At 50.0% G+C, this 22,748-nt stretch overlaps 1 protein-coding gene across 1 annotated transcript in view; it reads left to right on the forward strand.

The window, feature by feature from the left end:
* Positions 1 to 241: 241 nt before the first annotated feature.
* Positions 242 to 22,748, forward strand: part of LOC131823260 (zinc finger protein 77-like) — a 33,767-nt gene continuing 11,260 nt past the window's right edge. The window contains exon 1 of the mRNA XM_059159378.1: positions 242 to 338. Within this exon, the coding sequence (XP_059015361.1) occupies positions 336 to 338 (3 nt within the window). The 5' untranslated portion in view covers positions 242 to 335. The remainder of the gene's footprint in view (positions 339 to 22,748) is intronic.

The raw sequence follows: 22,748 nt of genomic DNA on the forward strand, positions 1-22,748 counted from the left end.
GCGGTCTTGGATCCCAGGGGCGGTACTTGGAGTGCCGCCCAATCAGAAGGTAAAGGGCCGCAGGCTGTCCTATCACGGCGTGACGAGCTCCGGTCCCGGAGGAATGTCCAATCAGAGTTGGGGGAGGTAACTCCAAATCCTCGTGCAATCAGGTCGTAGAACCGGAAGTATCGTCCAATCGGAGCGCGGCTGTAACTCGCCCAATCAGACCTGAGGGACGTCCTGGTAGGTGTGGCTCAGGGGCGCAGCGGGCGGAGCTCACCGGCGCGGAGCGGCGCACGTGTGGGTCTGCGGCGCAGGACGGACGCGGAGAGGTTCGGGAGCCGGACGCCGAGATGGTGAGCGCGGGGCCCGCAGCGTGGGTCCCGCCGGCCAGAGCGAAGCAGGAGCGGCCGCGGCGGGGCGCTCCCCTCCCGGTCGGGCCGCACCTGCGTGCTGGGCGGGGGGAGCCGGAGCGAGGCCGGCGCGGGGCGGGCAGGCCTGGGGCTGCGGACGGTGTGCGGCCCCGCGGGGGGACGGTGGGCGCCGACCGGGCAGCGGGCGCGCAGAGGACCCTCCGGGCGGGACCTCGTGCGCTCCCCCGGGGTGGGGGTGGGGGTCTCTCCCTCGGGCCGGGACGAGCGCGCGCGGGGCTGGGCCGCCCCGGACGGCCGCGGTGGGTTTCGCTTGCTGCGGAGCCTGTGCTTCTCGGTCCGGTCACTTCGTGACGACGGGGCCCGACGAAGGGTGTGCAGCCGCCGAGAGGCCGCGGGACCGGAGCGGGCTGCTGCGCGGGGGTACCGTTAGGGGGTTTAGGGACTTTGGCTGCATGTCGGGGCCCGGGGCTCCTGCGGGTCCGTCGGAACAGGCACGGGGCGCGCCGAGCGGCGCCCGTCGGGCCGCGGCCGCGCATCCGGCCACGGTTCGGTCCGTGTTCGGGGCTGACACCCGTGGGCGTGTGTCTAAGCCGCCTCTTTGCCGAGACAGTGACAGACGCGCTGCAGTTCATTGCGTGATTTGGGGACGTTTTGCTGAAATCCTTCTGCAGAGGCGGTGACACCCGGTGCCCCCGTGTCCCGCCGGCAGCACAGGCGGTGCGAGTGTGGTTTTGGCTTCGCCGTCCCGGCCCCTGGCTTCCGGCTGGGGACCCGGCTCGGACCGCCTGTCGGCTCCGGACACCCACTCCCCGCGGAGGCGGCGGGAGGTGGCCCAGAGCAGTTCGTACGTGTTCCTGCGTCCCGGGTGCCGGAGCCAGGGCTTCCCTGGGGGCCGGGGGCGGAGCCGCGGACAGGATCGCGCCGCCGAGGTCGCTGTTGGGAGCGGGGAGGGGGCGAAGGGCCTCATCTGAGAGCCGGTGCGCCCTGCAGTGGGCCTGGGGCTGGGACCTGGGGACGGAACGCGGGCCTTTGAGTACTTTCTGAGCCGCAAGGAGAGATTCATTGTCTCTGATCGCCTTTGGCTCTTTCCAGGCCTGGGGGACACTTGGTCTCTGTGTGCCCTTTGTGACCCTACAACTTTTACGGAAGGACGGGTTTTTTTTATTGTTGTTGTTCTGGTTTGTTTGTTTGTTTGTTTGTTTTCCGTTTCTTTGGGATTCCAGCAGACTGGGAGGTGGTGGGAGGGTGGTTGGAGGCGGCCCTGCTTGGAGGGGAGAAAGTGTTGGGGTCCGCCCTCTAAGGAAGAGCCTGAGATGAAGTGAAAGTTATGCAAAACTTTGCTCTCTGTCAAGCATTAGAAGTCAGACTGACCGGTCAGGGCCGCCTCCGGAGAGAGCGACCCCATCCCGATCCCACAGGCTGGTTTTATAGAGCAGAACCGCAGACCTCGAAGTCCGTGGCTTCTATTGTTAGGGCGCTTACCCCCGGAATCATGCCTGGAACCGATTCCAGGAAGTACTGGCGCGTTTATTCTGGAATGAAATCTGTGGGTATAAACAGCACCATGGCTACCCAGGCAATATGGAGTCGCTCTGGCCAAGCAGGCCCTGCTAGTTAAACAGGTTTTAACATTAAATCAACCATAACATTTCCCCCCTTTTCTTTGGAGGTTAGTCAATTCCTTCACTCCTCCTGAACTGCAAGCAAAGCAGGCTTGGTGGGAGCCTTAAGGAAGTTAGTGAAGACGGTCCGGACTGTTACGGTCCATTGGGCTGTTTTAGGCCGATGAGGTGTCCCCTGGCTGCTGCTGAGTAGGAACAGGGTTAAAAGTGACCAAGTTATGAAACCCTTTTGAGTCTTAGTTTTAGTCCACACTCGGTGGGGTCCACCGGCAGTGGTTCCCATTTCTGGGGGGTGTCCTTCCTTGCTTTTGGCTCGTTTGACGTGACATGTGTGAATCCAGGCCCTGATGTCTTCTACTTTTACTGCCGTGGGGGTGGTCAGGATGACAGGGAATGGTCCCTTCCAGCGAGGTTCCAAGTTTTTCACGTGGTGGCGGTGCATCCAAACCAAGTCTCTGGCTTCGTAAGGATGCGGTGTTATCTCCATCTCCATCTCGGTGTGGGCAGTCCGGATCCCTGCGTGGCTCTTTTTAGGACAGACTGTAGCGCCTGCAGTGACTGGAGTACGGACTGATCAGTCATTTCCACTAGGGCAGCCTCTTGTAGCTGTGAGCAGAGTGGGGGGGGGGGGTGTTGCCCGAACATTATTTCAAATGGGGTAACCTTGTTTAAGTAGGGGGTGCATCGCAACCCGAGGAGGGTGAAGGGAAGGAGAGCCACCCATCCACCACCACTCTGCACATTTAACTTTGTCAAGGTTTTTCTAGAAGTCCGTTTTATTTTTTTTTACTTGTCCGAAGCTCTGGGGCCGGTAGACACAGTGTAGTTTCCAATCAGTGCCCACGGCCTTGGCCAGTGCCTGTGAGTCTGAACTCACAAATGCAGGGCCATCGTCTGACCCAATTGTGGGAGGCAGCCCAAACCTAGGAATTATTTTTTTAGCAGCTTTTTGGCTACTATTCCTGCCACCTCATGTTTGGTGGGAAAAAAGCCTCTACCCAGCCTGAAAAGGTATGCATAAAAACTAACATATGTTTGTGTCCAATGGGTTCTGTTATTATTCCTACAGAATATTAGGCAAGGTCGTCTAAACGAGCTATTGTGCAACTTCTCTGAAGTTTCCCTCAAGTTGTTTGGCTTAGGTAAACAAACATTTAAAGACAATAAAATCTAGAACTTAATATCCACAGAGGTGTGTTACTGAAATATAATTTTTCTTTCTAAAATAACCCTCATTTCCAGAGATAGCCAAATCAGGACTAATTTATTTGAAAAACAAGTCCAGTTTAACAAACTTGGCCTAATTATTTACATAAGCTCAGCAAGAACGGTGAGTGATTATACAGATCTTTTAGAATCTGCTTTGCTGGGACTTTTTATAAGGAATCTCTAGGTTGAACTTTTTAGTAGCCTTTCCAGGCCAGAAGTGAAGGCACATACTTGCCATCAGACATGCCTGTAATACCTGTCAGTTTGGGCGAATTCCTCTTCCGAAAAAACCCAAAGCATCCCAAGGTTCCTGCACCTGCCAGGAAGTGACATACTTTACTCACCTGGTGAGGCTGCTGGGAAATTTGTAATCAAGGTATCAGGCCAACAGTTTCAAGGGGCTTTATGACTCCAGGTTTTATAAAGTCAACCTTAGTTCCTTTAAGCTATCTGGGTATATCTGACATTCCAGTCAAAGCCTTGGTAAATACCCACTGTTTTCAGTGGTGTCCTGTTACAGGGAGAACAGATTCTTATTGAACTTATGCAAATGACCGATTGCCATGGAAGAAAGAATACTTGCTGAGACTTTTGGAGCTTGAGAGAGAGAGAGAGAGAGAAGTCAAATACTTTGATTTGTTTACAAGTAAATATTTTTACATTTCTGTAAGTCACAGATAACTTAAGAAAAAAGTTTTCTTAGTCTGGAAGAGCAAACATTAGAGAACCAGCAATGTTTAAAATAACAGATACAACATTATCATCTTTTGGTTCGTTTACTCCCATTACTAATTCTGGCTTAGTCTGAATGCAGCTTTTACTTAGTTCTGGAATTTTTTATCCATTTCAGTTTTAGGATTTTTTTAAACAAAAAAATACCTGTATTTGTCCTGGAAGTCCTTTATATGAATCTCCTTTAAGGTAAAACTTCTTTTACAAGAGATTTAAAACAATTATAAGTGACAAAAACTCAGAATAGATATGGTTAAAGAGCTGAGGAGATCGAGAGTTTACAGTGTAACCGACAAGAAAATCAGGTGACTTCTGTGGCACACAATATTTCAATAATTACAATATCAAGCGATGACCTTATTAAAAGGTTAAAACTTTAGGAAATGCATAGCATTTCTATAATAGTTATAGCATTTACCTAAATGTAACCCAAGGTTTATCATTGGTTTAGTAGTACTTCATGAGTAATTTAACATACCAAGGAAAAGCCTTAGGAATCAAAGAGATCTCATTTATAATTTAAACCTTATTGACAATTGCTAAAATCTAAGTTTGTTTTTTTTTAAAGATTTTATTTATTTATTTGACAGAGAGAGAGATCACAAGTAGGGAGAGAGGCAGGCAGAGAGAGAGGGGGAAGCAGGCTCCCTGCCGAGCAGAGAGCCCGATGTGGGGCGATCCCAAGACTCTGGGATCATGACCTGAGCCAAAAGAAGAGGCTTTAAACCACTGAGCCACCCAGGTGCCCCTAAAATCTAAGTTTTTTAAAGCAATGCTTAAATAGGATTACGGATGTTTAAGATCTGATAAAACAAAACATAGAAACTGGTTTCTCTGCACAGGCAAAGAGCAAACCATTTACATTCTCTTCTTAACAGCAGATCAGTTACTCTAAGAAAACTTTGTTTTTTTGAAGAGAGAGAAAGCAGACTTTTTATACCAGTGTCTTTTTAATTCACATAATAGTCAACTTTTACTTGAGTGGATTACCAATGTAGATTTGCCATGACACAGTGCTTTAGTCTTCCTTTTTAAAATATTATGCCTTATTTGAGCAGAAACATTTTACAGGAAAATATTTATTAGACTTTTTTTCCTTCTTGTGAATAAAACCATCAAAACAGATCTAATATGGTCAAATTTTCAACATATTTCATTGCTTTCTTTCAAACCTGTAAACCATGGCAAATAAAAGTAACTTTCCCCAAGCTGCCTAAAACTTACTGTATACCCTCAAGTTTCATTTTTATTATCTCTTTTCATGTTCTGGTGTAACCAGACATTTTCACTTTAAGACAAAACTACTACTATCTTAGGTCCTCTTTTTTTGTGTGTGTACAGTTTTTCTAAACTTACTATCAGTCATCAGTCAACTGCCTTCCCTCTGGTTTTTCAGACAACATTAAAACTTTTAATAAAAATCTTATGGCATTTCTCTTTTGGTAGTCTAGAATACATGGAGTCATTTCATGTGTATTTGCCACTCTGATGTGCTACATTTTAAAATTCATTTTAATCTTAGTCCGTCCTGACCATACCTAAAATTTCTTTTCTGAAGATTTTCTTCACAAACCTTGTGTAACTTTTTTTGCATTTAGGTTTTGTCCAAAGCCATCTTCTTTCAAACAACCATCTCATTTAGGACAAAATTACCTTTTATCTTTAACAAAATGTCTTCCCATTTCTTATCTTTTTTATGTATCTACTACTTTTTTACATACAGAGTTGCTTCCTTTATTTCCATCAGTCTTACAGTTAGCAGAATTTTGTACCCTTAGAAACACTTCAGTCTCTAGTGATAGCTAAGTATTAACCAATTGTGAACTGTTATAACAGAATTTTTTATATGGCAAATTTATGAATCAGATAAGCACAAAACATGTTTACCAACAGATTTAAATATTCTTAGTTTTTTTAAAAAAATATTTTATTTATTTATTTGACAGAGAGAAATCACAAGTAGATGGAGAGGCAGGCAGAGAGTGAGAGAGAGGGAAGCAGGCTCCCCGCTGAGCAGAGAGCCCGATGTGGGGCTCGATCCCAGGACCCCGAGATCATGACCTGAGCCGAAGGCAGCAGCTTAACCCACTGAGCCACCCAGGCGCCCCAATATTCTTAGTTTTTTTTGCAGTAAGAAGTCAAAAGCACAAACCTAGTTCCAGTAATTAATGATTTAGTATTTTATCCCATTTGATTAAGATTGTAGATATCCATACTTTAATTTCATTTGTCATCCAACCAAAGCTTTAAACTTTCAGGTTACCAAAGACTTTGAAGGCTATTTTAACAATTACTCATTAAAACTTTGAGACAGACAATTAACCATCAGTTCAGTTATTTCTTTGCTAACAGATTTTAACAAATAACATGAGCTTACTTGACTTTCAGTAAACTTTGAAGTTTCACGTTTACTACTGTTAACTTTTTTTTAAGATTTTATTTATTTATTTGACAGAGAGAGATCACAAGTAGGCAGAGAGGCAGGCAGAGAGAGAGGAGGAAGCAGGCTCCCTGCTGAGCAGAGAGCCCGATGCAGGACTCGATCCCAGGACCCTGAGATCATGACCTAAGCCAAAGGCAGCGGCTTAACCCACTGAGCCACCCAGGCACCCTACTGCTGTTAACTTTAAAGACATGGGTATCTTAATTAAACCAACAAACTTAACTTAGTTTAAATACTGATTTACATTCCCCGTGGACCCACTCCACTTTGAATGTTTACCTGAGACACAGGTGGGAAGATCTGGAGTGGGAGGTATTAAGTCCAGGGGCTGCTCTTCTTGCTCCTTGATAGTGAAGAGGGAAGGAGCCGTGGTGCAGGAAGCACCGAGGATGGTCTAGAGGCCAGTCATGCAGGCCGCACCCAAGTTGGTGCAGAAACAGAAGGGGGAGACAGAAGAACAAAGTGCCGCCAGAAGGCAGAGGAAGGGTTTCCAGTTTCAGAGCTCATCAGCTTCAACAGAGGAGCAGATGCCATGCTTTCCTGCCAGCAATGGGGGGGAGGGTTTAGGCAGTCCATGTCTGGCCAGAGAAGACAGGGACTTTGCTGGAAACAAAGGGAGTCCCATTTCTTTAAACAGAACAAATAACAGAACAGACAACAAAAGACAAGACAGACCAAGCAGCCTGACCAGTATCAAGTCTAAGGGTGTGCAAGATGTAATCCTAACTCAAAACCTACAACCTGCAGCTGATGGGGATTTTCTTGGTCCCCTGAACACCTAGGGGGACTCGAACCCCCTAGCAGGTCACCTGACTGCCTAGGGGGACTCGAATCCCCTGGCGATCTACCAGTGGAAGAATGTGGCATCCCCGCATCCACTCCAGCCCTGGGAAGCAATGGTGCGTCCAGCTTCTCCCTGGTGGGCTACACCCCTGGAGCTCCACAACCAGACAGACAGGATCCTGAAGAATGGGGTCTTGAGATCTTACCTCTGGAGGCTTTTCCCAGATATTCTGATGCTGGCTCAGTACTCGTCGTTTGATCTCGGACGAGCCCCCAGATGTTGGGGTCCGTTATCAAAGGAACGAGACAAAGTGAAAGGTACACAAAGCTTTGTTCTATGCCAAGCATTAGAAGTCAGATTGACCAGCCAGGGCCGCTTCCGAAGAGAGCGACCCCGTCCCGATCTCACAGGCTGGTTTTATAGAGCAGAACCACAGACCTCAAGGTACGTGGCTCCTATTATTAGGGTGTTTAGTCTTGGAATCGATACCCAGAACCAATACTAGGAAGTACTGGGGCATTTATTCCTGGAATGAAATCTGTGGGTATAAACAATAACATGGCTACCTAGGCAATATGGAGTTGCTCTGGCTAAGCAGGCCCTACAATTAAACCGGTTTTAACATTAAATCAGCCCTAACAAAAGTAGCTGGGGGCCTAAAAATGACCTCTTTCTGGTCACCACCAACCCTCTGAGCTCACAGAGGGACTCACCATGGACCTGTAACTCATCCAAACTGGTGTCACTCCTTGGTGAGTCAGAATTGACACCAGGTTGAGATGTCCCCTGAGAGAACTATGGATTGGCAGAGGCAAGGTCTCAGGGAAGGGCTTCCAAAGCGTCTGATCCTGGAGGCAGGGTGGATGGATCTTTCCCTTGGGGCGCCTTGTCCTCCTCTGTAGAGGTGGGCTGAGGTGGGTTTCCAGTGCCTCATGGGGGCAGCAGCCCCTGCTCTGAGCCACTCACCCTTGCTGCTCCTCCCGAGTGTGTTCTGGGGAGGCTCTTGCTGCCCAGTGAGGCCAGCGTGGGTGACACGACTTCTGTCCTTGCCGTGTGTCCATTCTCGATTGTGGGCAAGTTGGGGCCTTGGGGGTCAGGTGGTCCCCACATTCATCCCGGGTCAATGTGGGCACCGCAGCTGCAGTCAGTCTAAGCGTAAACCGGAGTAAACACTGACATGCGGGTGCGGGGGGAGGAGGGGCTGGCGCTGTCAGTGGCGGGACATTAAAATTGATGAGCAAATGCCAGTGTGGTGCATATGTCACCCGTCGGGACAGATGCCTGTCACCCGGCCCCGGGAGCTCTCTGGCTAGGCTCTGTCCAGCTCGGGGCGGACCTGGGATCTGCTGGGGAATCACACGGCGGTCGCTTTGATCCCTGCTGGGGTGGACACTGTCATTGTGGGGTTACCCTTCTAGGGCAGTGTCACCTTTGACCTGTGCATCTGTGGGTTTCTTCTGCTTCCTTCAAGCTCTGTGGACGTCCGTGCAGTCTCATTTCCGTGTGTTGCCTGTGTTCTGTCATGCTCAGGGGTTCGCGTGTCTCTCTGTGTCTGCATGAATGGGCTCCTCGTGTGTTCAGTACACTTGCACGTCCCCGTCCCCCCCCCCCCCCTGCGCAGACCACCCTTCTGTGCTGTGAGAAACCCCTTCTGTCGCTGCGGTCACACGCACCCCTGCGGGTGCTTCCCCCACTGTGGTCCCCTTGTTTCGGGGACGTGGAATGCGCAGGACCGGGCTCTGGTTCGTGTATGTGTCAAGGGAAACCATCCCTTGTTCCCCTGCACATAAGCAGTCTTCAATGCCCCGTGTCCACGCCTCCCCGTGGCTGCCCCAGCCCCGCCCCACCTGATACCCCTTCCTCAAATCCAGGGCCTATGCATATGTTCCGCTGTTTTCCGACAGGCCATGTGTCCGTCCTCTGTCAGTGCCAACAGTTCTGATCACTCATTAAAAATGAAGCTGTCGGTCACTTTATCCCCAAACTGGATTTACTCTCCAGTTGCGGGAACTGCACTTGGGAGCATGTAAGGTCACAAAACCACAGGCAGAGGGCTCTGTGCAGAGGAGAGGGGGAGGGGTGGCTGTGGAAAGAGAGATCTGGGAGGAAACTGGGAGTGGGAAGCCCAGTGTGGGGGGTGGGCTCATCGGCTGGGTGGCGCTGGGAGGTGGAGGCGGGTCTCCTCTTTGGATCCCAGGGAGAGTCGTGGATCTGAGGGAAAGTTGTGTGGAGGTACAGGGTGCTGAGCTTCCTCCTGGGTCCCCGGTGCAGATGAGGGCCCAACCCGAGGGCGCCCCTGTTGGCCCCATTACTGTCATCTTCGCACGTGGTATGCAGGTCTGGGCAGGGGTGCAGTGAGTCCCCATGTGTCCCTCGCATCCAGGACCCCTTCCCTGCAATGTGGCTGCTTGAGGGTCAGGGTAGATTATCGCCGTCCAGCAGCGATAATAACGACCCTCCGTCCGGTTGGGTTTCAAAAAAACCCTTTATTTCATATGGCCATCGCTTATATAGGGGAGCTAAGCCAATCAGCATAGACAGCGATATGCATCCACCAATCTTAAGCTTGTTACCAAGTACCCACAGCCTAGCAATAGTTCAGCAGCCAATAGGTAGTGCTTCCTGTTTACGATCAGTCGCTCTAGACACACCTTCTGGCAAATCGCCAGGCGCCATTTTGCAAAGCTCTGCGGTTGACGGATCTCCGGGCCCCTGGAGCATCCGCCCTTGACAGTTCCCCCTTTTTGTTTTATGGTAGAAGGAAAGACTCAGCAGGGGTCGTGCCTGTCTTAGGTTGTCGCAAGGCCAAGAATATCCTTACCCGTCATTGGATCATGATGCTTATAGGATCATGTCCTGTCTTAGGTTGGTATATTCCGCCTACGATCTTACCCGTCTTTGACTACCGATCCAGCATACTGAGCCATACCTGGGGCGACTGTCTGGACTCGATGGATAACAGAGCTTGTTTGATGGCAATGGTGTCTCTTTTACGAATCCTCATCGTGGGGCAAATGCACCATAAGCAACACACCACAGCGAATATCAGCAATCCACCCATGGATATGAACCCAAACCATTGCTTCCCCCATCCTACAACATTTTTCATAAAGGCAACAAATTGAGATACTGAAGCTACTTCTACCTTACTGGCATTAACGTTAACAATATTAGCACGAAGCTGTATTGTCAGATTCTCGAATCTGGCACTCCAGTTGCCTGTAAGCATCTTGGATAGTTCCCTGGAATAATTAGCTGCTCGAGTGAGGTTATCATATGCAACTGGAGTAATGCAGAGTCCAGTATCTGAGCGAAGGCATCCTACAGTCAGTAGTTGTATTACAATGTCCATTTGTTCTTGTAGCAAGTCAATCCGCTGATTAGCAAAAAGAATACCCACAGCGAGATGATCATTAATTTCACTCTGGGTTTGTAGAGCTTCTGCAGTATTCGTAGACAGTTGATTAATCTCCTTGGCTGCAGGAATAGCAACGGCAAGTGCAGTAGCAGCGGCGGAGGCGGCAACAGCTGTCACCACGGCAGCGGTGATACCGAAGTCTCTTTTATGTCTCAGCAAAACTGGAAGGTCTCCCTCTGGGACAGAGACGGGCATAGGCAAAAACACTGGAATACGCATTATCATAGCAAATGAAAAGCCTGTAGCATTCCAACATTGTGTAAGGAAGCAAGTGTTCAACGTACAGTTCAACTTATTAGAAATGGTTGTACTGTTACTGACAAGAAACATAAAAGGGGGGCGAATACAAACAGGAATAGGCAAAAACGTGATATTTTTAGAACAAGTTTGCACTTCAACACTTGTTTCAAACGTTTGGGAAAAGTTGTGCTTTTAAGAGGAGTTACATAATAAATTAGTAGTTAAGAGTGCGGGGTAAGTAGCAGAGGAAGAGGAAGACGTTAAAGGGAGTGGATAGGGCCAGGCTTTAACAATGGCCCAAAGGGTCTGTCCTGATGTCATGGTCAGGAGTGCATAGATCATCATCAACCGGATTATCGTCACCATGGCTGTCGTCCTTTTGGGCTTCTGCCTCTTTTGGTGCCGAGTGTAAGACTGGCTTGACTAGCCGTTCAGGGACCCAAATAGGGGATGGAGCGTTCTCTGGAAAGACACAAACAGAGCCTCGGCTCCAGATTAGCACTTGGTCTGGGCCCTTCCATTGACCCGACAGAAGGTCCCTCCAAAGAACCTTAGGTTGAGAATTGCCTAGTGTGCACCAATGTCTTTCGGCGGCAGTATGCTGGTTTTTATCCACATTCAAGAAATTTAAAATGTAGAGGATAGTGGATAGTTTGTCTCTTGGGGATCGGAATGTATCTCCTATTCCCCCTTTTTGTTTAAATAAGGTATTTTTAATAGTTAGGTGGGCACGTTCCACTATGCTTTGACCCTGGGGATTGTAGGGAATACCAGTGACATGAGTGATTCCAAATGTAGCACAAAATTGTTTAAATGTAGTAGAGGTACATCCAGGGCCATTGTCTGTTTTTAATTGTTTTAGTATCCCTAGAATAGAGAACGAATGCAAACAATGTGCGATAACATCTTTAGTTTTTTCTCCAGAATGCAAGGAGGCCGTAATAAATCCAGAGAAAGTGTCAATGGAAACATGAACGTATTTTAAGAGTCCGAATTCGGGCATATGTGTTACGTCCATTTGCCATATGTGATTAGGGAGTAACCGCTTTGGATTGACTCCCAAAGAAGGTTGAGGGAGTAAGGAGACACAGCGTTCACAGGATTTAACTATATTGCGAGCTACAGCTTTAGTAAGTTTGAATTTTAATTTTAAGGTAGAAGCGTTCACATGGAATTTCTCATGAAAGGTTTTTGCTGCTTCTATAGAGTTAAATATATGTGGATCTTTAGTAGCAGAATCGACCAGGGCATTTCCCAACAAGAGGGGCCCAGGTAAGTTAGAATGTGCTCTTAAATGCCCTATAAAAAAAGGATGCTTTCTGTTCCAAATAAGAACTTGTAATGCTCTTAAGTAGGTATGTACAGAAGACTAGTAGATATAGTTCCTGCTGTTTCTAACAGAGATAGTGCATATACTACATATTTACTATCAGAAAATAAATTGAAGGGGCAAAAGGAGAATGCCTTGAAGACCTCAGTGACTGCTAATAATTCCACACGTTGAGCAGAGGTAGTGGGAAACAAAAATGTATTAATTTTCCCATTTGCCATAAAGGCGCCAGTTCCATTATTGGAACCATCAGAAAACACCACAGGGGCATTATCAATAGGTTTTTGGCTGGTTATCCTTGGGAAAATTATGGGATGTTCTTTCCAGAATTGTAATAAAGGGTGGGAGGGATAATGATTGTCAAATTTAGCAGTAGTACTAGTCATGATAATGGCCCAATTAGAGGAGGAGTTACTCAAGAATTGAAGTTGGGGGGGCACCTGGGTGGCTCAGTGGGTTAAGCCGCTGCCTTCGGCTCAGGTCATGATCTCAGAGTCCTGGGATCGAGTCCCGCATCGGGCTCTCTGCAGCAGAGAGCCTGCTTCCCTCTCTCTCTCTCTGCCTGCCTCTCCATCTACTTGTGATTTCTCTCTGTCAAATAAATAAATAAAATCTTTAAAAAAAAAAAAAAAAGAATTGAAGTTGGGCAGAGGTGTAGGGTGTGATGATCAACGCGGGTGACGTCCCAAAGGAAATGGTAGCTATTTTGATGGCTTTCAGAATTAGTTCAGCTATGGCCTCTGGGTAGCTACTCAAAACCTTAGCTGGGGAGTGAGCACAATGGACCCATAGCAATGGTCCTTCTTGCCAGATGACCCCAGTGGGGGAGTTATGGTCCACTAGAATAATAAAGCTCAAAGGTTTGTCAAGGTGGAATCGATCGAGTTGAGCAGCCTCCATAGCTTTTTCAGTGATTCCGATGGCTTGTCTAGCAACAAGAGTTAAGGTTCTAGGTGAATTTGGATGAGGATCTCCCTTTAGGATATCAAATAAGGGTGATAATTGAGAAGTGGGGATCCTGAGAAAACTCCTGATCCAATTTAGGTCCCCTAATAATTTCTGAAAGTCATTCAAGGTTTGGAGATGATCTAGTCTCAAGGTAATTTTTAATGGTTGGATAATTGTGGGTGTCAATTTTGAACCCAGAAATTCTTGTGTAGTACCTAATTGAACCTTTTCTGTGGCGATATGTAACCCTCTATATTCCAAGAGAATAGTTAATTCCTCATAAAGAGCCTTGAGTCGATCGCCATCAGGATGGGCAAGTAAAACATCATCCATATAATGATATATTATTAGATCAGGGTTTTGTTCCTGAAGCGGTTTGATGGTCATCCATACAAAGATTTGGCATATAGTAGGACTGTTGGTCATGCCCTGTGGTAACACAGTCCATTCATATCCTTGATCTGGGTGGGCATGATTGATAGATGGGACTGTGAAGGCAAATCTAAAGGTACCTTCAGGATGTAGGGGAATAGAGAAGAAGCAGTCCTTTATGTCTATAATGATGGTTGGCCAATTTTTTGGTAGGGTGGTCAGTAATGGTAAGCCTCACTGTATAGGTCCCATGGGTTGTATGGTAGCATTTATCGCTCTAAGGTCATGTAGTAGTCTCCATTTTCCAGATTTCTTTTTGATGATAAATATGGGTGTATTAAAAGGAGACGTGGATGGTCTTATATGTCCTGCAGCTAATTGTTCCAAGACTAGTTGCTGGGCCGCTTGTAATTTTTCTCGAGAGAGGGGCCCCTGAGGGACCCAGACAGGTTTATTGGATATCCAAGTTAATTTGATATAGTCAGTGGCCCCTAATGAAAACCCAGACCCGTCCAGTTCTCCTTTTTCTGGGGTTCAATCGGGTTGGTGATTCCTTGTTGATTATTCCCTAAACCTTTTCCCCAGATGTGTCCCTGAGCAAGCATAATTGTATTAGCTTGCGGGCTGCTAAATGGTATGTCCGATGTTAATTTTAGATCCATGCCTTCCATGACATCTCTACCCCATAAGTTTACAGGCAAGTGATCTAATATATATGGTTAAACTAAACCTTGGTGTCCTTCATCATCTCTCCAATTTAGTAAAGTAGCACTCCTATCAGGATTAGAGGCAATACCTAAGCCACGCAAAGCTTGGTCAGCCTTTTGTATTGGCCATGCTTTTGGCCAATCTTCCCTTTTGATGATACTCTTATCTGCACCTGTGTCTAAGAGCCCTGTGGATGCTTTACCATTAATATGTAAAGCGGTCATTGGTCTTTCTCTTAGATTTAGCATAAGGAAGGCACATGGAGTCCCAATAGATCCTAGGCCTTGATTACCTCTCTCTTTATTGCTGGCCGGGAAATGTGAATGTTGGCTGGGCAGAATTAGCAATTGCGCTATGCGGTCTCCAGGGGAAATAGAAACAATACCCCGTGGGGATGAGGCAAGAATTTTAATCTCACCTGTAAAGTCAGGATCAATGACTCCGGGTGTAATTTGTAATCCTTTCAGTGCGCTAGAACTTCTACCCAGTAGTAATCCTACAGTTCCCTCGGGTCGTGGTCCACAGACAGTAGTAGGGATTCGATGAACTCCCATAGCAGGAGTTAATATTGCTCTGGCGGAGGCACAGAGATCCAGTCCTGCGCTTCCTTTGTTGCTCTACGGAGCTGGAAAGGGGATAGTAGCTCTAAGGGATTGTCTGTATGGCCCCGTATATTTGTGGGCCCCGGGACTGTGGGCCCTGTTTTCCGTTTTCTGGCAGGGGATTCCCTTGGATATCTTGGGTGGATCTACAGTCGCTAGCCCAGTGATTTCCCTTTTTGCATCGAGGACATAGGCCAGGTTTTTTATTGACCTGAGGACAGTCCCGTTTTTTATGACCTGGTTTATTACATTGGAAGCAGAGACCAGGGGATTTGGTAACCTTTGTACCAGTAAAATTAGCGTAAGCCTCTGCCATGACATTAGCTTGGATAACTGATTCGTTTATGTCTCTACAGGCCTTTAAATAGGAGGCTAGGTCTTTGTTTTTCCAGGGTCGTATTGCTTCTTTGCACCATTTATTGGCTTGCTCATAGGCTAATTGCTTGACCAGAGGCATAGCCTAATCAACATCCCCCAAAATTCTAGATGCCATTTGGATAAGTCTATCTACAAAATCTGCATATGGTTCATTATTTCCCTGGATAACTTTTGACAATTGACCCTGTTAATCACCTGTGCCTTGTATGGTTTTCCACGCCCTAGCGGCAGCAGTAGCAATTTGCAAATACGCTGCAGGTGGAAAATAGATCTGATTTTGAGTTCCCAAAAACTCCCGTACCAGTCAGCATTTCTAAATTCCAAGCTCCATTCCCAGCTCCCGCATTACGGCGAGCAGTTTCCGTACAGTTATCCTGATTTGCTATTTTCCACATAAGATATTGCCCTCCAGACAAGCAAGCTCGCGCTAGATTACTCCAGTCTAAAGGTGTTAGGTTTTGTTCTGCGAGAGTCTCGAGTCTCGAGTAAGGTAATGGTATAAGCAGCCTGAGGGCCATAAGACATGACTGCCTCTTTTAGCTGTTTTACTTGTTTAATATCTAATGGCTGGTGCATGCGATTCCCTTGCTGATCTTGAAAGACTGGTAGGGGGACGCCTGGGTGGCTCAGTTGGTTGAGCAGCTGCCTTCGGCTCAGGTCGTGATCCCAGAGTCCTGGGATCGAGTCCCACATCGGGCTCCTTGCTCCACAGGGAGCCTGCTTCTCCCTCTGACTCTGCCTGCCACTCTGTCTGCCTGTGCTCGCTCTCTCTCTCTCTCTGACAAATAAATAAAATCTTTAAAAAAAAAAAAAAGAAAGAAAGAAAGACTGGTAGGGCTAAGCCTAACTGTTGTCCTATTGAATTCCAATCAGTGACGTCATGTCTATCGTGCGAGCAGGCTCCTGGGCAGCTACAATTTATTTCAGGATTATAAGGTGGGGGAGCTGAAGGCTGTAACGGCTCACAAGATAAGTTGCTTAATTTTTTTGCTAATTCATCCCCCAAAAGCTCTTCTTCCTCTTCTGAAGAGGCCCCTATAGTTGAGGCCTTCGATCGTTCCTCTTTTACTTCCTCCAAGACCTGTTCCCCTGCTTGTAGGCTTTCTTTTATAATCTCAGGGGGTTTGGGGCTAAGCAAACAGGATCGTATGAGAGCCCATATAGCGAGTGTGCCAGATGGAAGGGGTTTCTCTTCATCAACCTTCCTAAGATCCTCCCCTAAATGTTCCCATTGTGGAATGTTTAATAATCCTTCATCTAGGAACCAAGGGCTGACTCCTTCTACGGTGCGCAAGAACGCTCGAGCAGTTTTCATTTTCAAAGGAGTTCCATTTGCTTTTAGCAACTCCCGCAGAGGCCCTTCCATACGTATTCTTGACCTCTGAACCCATAGTATTTCAGAAATAAATAGTCAAGAAGCAAAGAAAAGACTAGTCTGCTATCGTGACTAAAACAGTGAGCTTTCTCAAGATCATCACTAACACCAGTCAGCTTACGTTGCAATCATCACTATAATCAGTGAACTTTCCTAAAACTTCTCTGGCCAGAATTTTCTTCTAAATAAATTCGTCACTTACCTCAGTGCACTGTTAGAAACGGAGAAAGGGGGTTCCCCGGACGGGCCACCATTTATCGCCGTCCAGCAGCGATAATAACGACCCTCCATCGGGTTGGGTTTCAAAAAAACCCTTTATTTCATATGGCCATCGCTTATATAGGGGAGCTAAGCCAATCAGCATAGACAGCGATATGCATCCACCAATCTTAAGCTTGTTACCAAGTACCCACAGCCTAGCAATAGTTCAGCAGCCAATAGGTAGTGCTTCCTGTTTACGATCAGTCGCTCTAGACACACCTTCTGGCAAATCGCCAGGCGCCGTTTTGCAAAGCTCTGCGGTTGACAGATCTCCGGGCCCCTGGGGCATCCGCCCTCCACAGTAGATCCTGGAGGGGCCCTGCCCGTGAGATTGGAGAGCACCTGGAGGTGTCTTCTCGGGGGACAGAATCTCCCGATGCCCGGGTCTCCCTGCAGTCTTGCCCCTGGGCAGGTGCTGCGCAGATGGCTCTCCCAGAGCACGGAGGGTCTGGCAGGAGAAGCCGGCAGCCCTTCCAGCCAAGGGTGTAAGGAGGGAGGCCAAGCGGCCTGACCGTCCTGTGAGGTCTCGGTGCTGGGAGTGCAGGGGCTCCGGGGCAGGGCGTGAGGTTCAGAACGACTGACCGCTGGCCTTGCGGACTCGGGGTGTGGGGGGATCTCGCCACAGTGTGTTCATTGCCTCTCCGTAGTGACACGAGTGCGTTCCACGGAGCCCCGGGACTGGGGGTGTTGCACAGTGACTGCGTGGACCCGGCCAAACTCAGCAGAGCTGGTGAGGCCCCTGGCTGGTCCCGTGGGCACCCCGATCCCGATGACAGAGCTGTCCCCCTGGGAGGCACAGTGTTCCTCAGAACTGCAGGCCCAGGACACGCGCTGGCCTGTCTACACCAGAAGGCTGGGTGCAGTGAGGAAACGTGTAAGCCGTGGCTAAAACCTACTCCTGTCCCGGCGGAGGGAGCCCTGTGACCTCCGTCCACGCAGACAGGCGTCCGGGGACCAGGCACGCGGGTGGGACCTGGCAGGTGTGTTCTTCGTGGCTTGGGGAACCTTCGGCACTAAGATTGGTTACGGAGCAGCAACCGTGTTGTTCCAGGCCAGTGGGTCCACAACGTCCAGCAGTGACTCGGGGACTGGGGAGTCCCTGCTGGGGCAGATGGATTTTACGTCCAAACCAGCCTGGACTAAGGGACACTCGATTTCAGCATTACTTGTCCTTCACCGAGCCGGGCGTTGGGTGTCCCTCGCCCGTGTTCTCACACGTCACTGGGGGAAAACAGATATTTGCCTGTGGTTTCCTAGAGCAGCGTCTCATTTTCTGTTGGTTTTCGTTTGTGTGTTTCAGAGAGGGGAGAGCGAGCGGGTGCCTGCGCGTGTGGGGTGTGGGGAGCGGCAGGAGGAGGGGGAGGGAGAGGCTGGAGCTCATGCCACGCTCAGCACAGAGCCCGACGCGCAGACCTGACCTGAGCTGCCATCAGGAGTTGGGACGCGTCAGGCTGAGCCCCCCAGGTGCCCCTGGAGGCGGGACCCGTCCTGATGGCAGAGCAGACAGTTCAAGCTCAGCATCTGGGGAGTGTGGGACACCCACGCCATTTTCAGTGGATCCCACTGGAGGCAGGAACACCTCGAGGTCTCGGTGGTATTCAAGGTCATGAGATCCCTGGCGGGCGTGCGGACCCCCGGTGGGAACACTTCTGCTCTTGCACACGGTGAGGGGACAGAGCCCGGGGTAAGTGCAGATGACGCCCCAGGTTGAGCCGAAGGAGCTGCTCCAGGGCCTTCCGGGGACGAGTCGTCACGTGCCCAGCACGATCTGTGCCGTTTGCAACGTTCAGTTATTTAGTCTTCATCTTCTTTCTTCTTTTATTTAATGAATTATTTCTTTAGTTTTTATTATTTATTTATTTGTTTGTTTGTTTTCCTCGCATTTTATTTATTTATTTGACAGACAGGGATTGGGGTCCGGGAGGACGGAGGGGCCGGTCCCCATCCGCAGAGCGCTTCCTCCAAGCCCGTCAGGAGGGACTTGGGGGACAGCCCCGCGGCCGAGGGCCCCCGTGGGAATGGGGGATGGGACGGCTGGGAGGCGGCTCCGGGGCTCGGGCGTCCAGGCGGCCTCAGCCTTTCTCAGCGGTTCCGGCCCTCGGCGGCGACGTGCGGACCCGCGGGCCTTCGGTGGCGCCTCCGCTGTCCGTCCTCCTCGCGGGCCGGAGCGAGCTGGACGCCAGAGGAGCCGCCGGCGCGGGCCGCGGGGTCCCGTCGCCTCCCCGTGCGCTCAGTCCCCGGGCGACCCGGCTCAGCCGTCCGCCCCGCCTGGCTGGGGGCCGCGCGGGAGGGAGACCCGAGTCCCGCGCACTCGCCGCGGTCCCTTGTGCTCGGCCCGCAGGGGCCCGGCTCCCGGGGGCGACCGGCCGCGGGTCCCGCAGCGCCAGGGCCGCGGCTGTGGCTGCTCGGAAGGGGTTTCCGGCGCGTGTGGCGGTGTCGTTGCCGACGTGAGGCGTCTGTCCCTCTCCCCGGTCGGGGTCGCCCCACGCGTGGCCTGGCCCGCGCCCACGCGCCCGCACCCACGGGAGACTTGGTGTGAGTCTGGGGACCCGCTGGCCAGTCGAAAAGCCGCGTCCCGTGCTTCGGCAGGCTCGCGGGGGTCTCCGTCCTCGGGACACTGTCCCGCAGCGCAGGGGACAGGAGGCGTCGGGGGTTCGAGCTTGAGAAGCCTCGTCTCCGGCGACGCGGGGTCGGTGCGCCGCGGTCAGCGGGAGCCGGGACCGGGTCAGCGCAGCGAAGGTCGGCGGCGTTTGCAGCCGGTGGTTGGGGCGGGCCGCGGTGCAGGGGGGCTGCGCGGGTCTGTGCCCCCGACGCCGCCGAGAAGACGCGTCCGAGGCCGTTTGTCTTCCTTCGTCGTTGGCCTCAGGTCATTCCAAGCGGTCTTGGGTGAGGACGGTCCCTCGGCTCCCTGAAGACCCGGGAGTCTCAAGGGACCCGTACCATGCGCCTCAGATTCTGTGTTTTGGAATCATGACCTGCAGATTTAGTGACCAGTGAGACCAGTTGGGGAGATTGAGATCGGAAGTTCCCCATAAAAGCCCTTGCAGCTCCCTCTTACTCTCTCTCTCTCCCTTCCTTCCTTTTTTTCTTCCTTCCTCTTCTTCCTCTTTCCTTTCTTTCTTTTCTTTTTTTTTTTTTTAATTTATTTATTATTTGAGAGAGCAATGGATTAAGGTAGGGCAGAGGTTAGAATCCACAATCCGGCCACGTACTGAGTGGGGGAAGGGGGGGAATATGCTGCATCTCAAGACACATGAAGTCCTGACCTGAGCCAAAACCTAGAGTAGGACCCTTAACCAATGGGCCACCCAAACACCCTAAGGCCATTTTAGTTCTGAATTACATTTGGTTCAATTGGCTCATCTTGTTAAAAATGCATGTGTGGGGGCATCTGGGTGGCTCAGTAGGTTTAGCCTCTGCCTTCAGCTCAGGTCATGATCAGGGTCCAGGGATCGAGCCCCACGTTGGGCTCTCTGCACAGTGGAGAACCTGCTTCCTCCTCTCTCTCTCTGCGTGTCTCTCTGCCTACTTGTGATCTGTCAAATAAATAAATAAAACCTTAAAAAAAAGAAGAAGAAGAAGAAGAAAGAAAGAGAGAAAGAAAGAAAGAAAAAATAATCCCACCGAAAATCCTATCAGAAATCTGAAAGCACTTCAGAAATAGAGACAAATATTTTAAAAAAGAAAAGAAAGAAATGCATGTGTGGAGGGACTGTGGGGTTTTTTTTTTCGGTTGTTTTTACTTGTTGGTTTGTTTGTTTTAAAGATTTTATTTATTTATTTGACAGACAGAGATCACAAGGAGGCAGAGAGGCAGGCAGAGAGAGGGGGGGATGCAGGCTCCTTGCTGAGCAGAGAGCCCGATTCGGGGCTGGATCCCAGGACCCTAAGATCATGACCTGAGCTGAAGGCAGAGGCTTAATCCACTGAGCCACCCCGGCGCCCCTGGGGGAATGGCAGTATTGAAAACAAACTGGCCAGGGTCCCCCTTAGTTGCCCTGTCATGGCGCTTTGATGACTGGAATCTATTTCCTGGTGGTTTTCTCTAGACTACGGAATTTCTTTTTTTTTTAAAGATTTTATTTATTTATTTGTCAGAGAGAGAGCGAGCGAGAGCTAGCACAGACAGAGTGGAAGGCAGAGTCAGAGGGAGAAGCAGGCTCCCTGCGGAGCAAGGAGCCGGATGTGGGACTCGATCGCAGGACGCTGGGATCATGACCTGAGCCGAAGGCAGCTGCTTAACCAAGTGAGCCACCCAGACGTCCCTAGAATACGGAATTTCTAAACATGGCTTCTACATAGGAGTAGGCTTGTTACAGAAGAAATCAGACGGAAGACCAGCCTGTTTCCATCCAGCACTGATCCAAGAGGAAGAGCCCAGTACTGAAAAGGAGCTGAACCAAAGCCAAATGAGTCTTCTGAGAATGAGCAAGCCCACCCCCACCCCCCCACCCCCCCCACCCCCCCCACCCCCCCGCACAGGTCCCCAGCAGGCCCTGCCTGGCGCAGACAGGGCGCCGACCTATGATCCCAGGACAAAACTGACCCTTCAGCCTCCAGCCCGGGGTCTGAGAGAAAGCAGCACCGTGGGCTCTGTGGGACCCACACTTGCGTGCTCAGTGGTCAGTGTCTTCTTGGGTCCATTTGTGATCAGCAAGTCACACTGACATTAACAATAAAACCGTCACTTCTTTTTACAGGAAAAATTGAGTTATGGGGTGGGGGGAAGTAGGCGGTTCAGTTTCTTAAGTGTCCGACTCTTGATTTTGGCTCAGGTCATGATCTTGACGTCTTGAAATTGAGCCTTGTTCTGTGCTTAGTACACGGTCTGCTTGAGATTCCCTCTGCGCTCATAGATCCATGCATAAGAAATAATGACAAATAAATGTATTAATAAATATTAACAATATTAATAAATAATTAGTAATAAATAAAAACATATTAAATGAAAAACAAATTAAATAAAAAATTTTTAAAAATCTCAGGGCGCCTGGGTGGCTCAGTGGGTTAAGCCTTGGCCTTTGACTCAAGTCATTGTCTCAGGGTCCTGGGATCAAGTCCCCCATCAGGCTCTCTGCTTGGCGGGGAGCCTGCTTCCTCCTCTCTCTCTCTCTGCCTGCCTCTCTGCCTACTTGTGATCTCTGTCAAATAAATACATAAATAAAATCTTTAAAAAATTTTTTTTAAATCTTGAAGAAAAATTGGTTTATCCGGGAATATCAGAGAATCGTAATAGGGGACAAGAAAGCCCCCAGCAAAAGCACAGGCAAGCCTGGGAAAGAAAGGGAGCGGTTCCTTCTCGGAGGAGCCGGGGCACAGGGCGGGGCCGCCACACAGAGCATCCATTGGAGCAAGCTGGAGAGTCCATGTGTTGTGACTTCTCATTGGCTGAGCCGTGAGTGTGTCTCATTGGCTGAGCCGTGAGTGTCTCTCATTGGCTGAGCCGTGCGTGTCTCTCATTGGCTGGACTGTTGCCACGCGGAGAAACAATCTTGCTTCCTCCGGTGCAGGACTGCCTGGCGGCGCGCATCTCCCCGCGTTACTCCGCACCTGGCCCTGAGGGAGGGTTCGGGTGCTTTGTCTGCGGACTCGTGACTCCATCTTAGTCGTGGCTCCTTTACTCGTTTCCGGGGAGCGGACGGGCTGCTGCGCGGGTTTCCTTGCTGGCTGTGGGGTCGGCTGCTGAGCGCGGGCGAGCGCGAGCTGGTGGTGGCCGCTGTCGTGCGCGGTGACTCGACGTTCACCACTTGGACTCTTCCCAGGTGGCCGTACCGTTTGGCATTCCCAGCAGCAGAGATGCGTGACAGCTGCCCCTGCCTCGCCTCCTCCCCGGCTGGCGCCTGCATGACCTCGGAGCTATTCTAGTGGGTCTGAGGGGTGTCTGCTTGCAGGGCCACCTCCGTGCCCCTGATGACAACCGTCCAGCATCTCCTGAACCTGTCGGCCGCTGGCAGATCCTCCTCGGAGCCG

Source organism: Mustela lutreola, chromosome 2, assembly GCF_030435805.1.
Source record: "Mustela lutreola isolate mMusLut2 chromosome 2, mMusLut2.pri, whole genome shotgun sequence".
NCBI lineage: Eukaryota > Metazoa > Chordata > Mammalia > Carnivora > Mustelidae > Mustela > Mustela lutreola.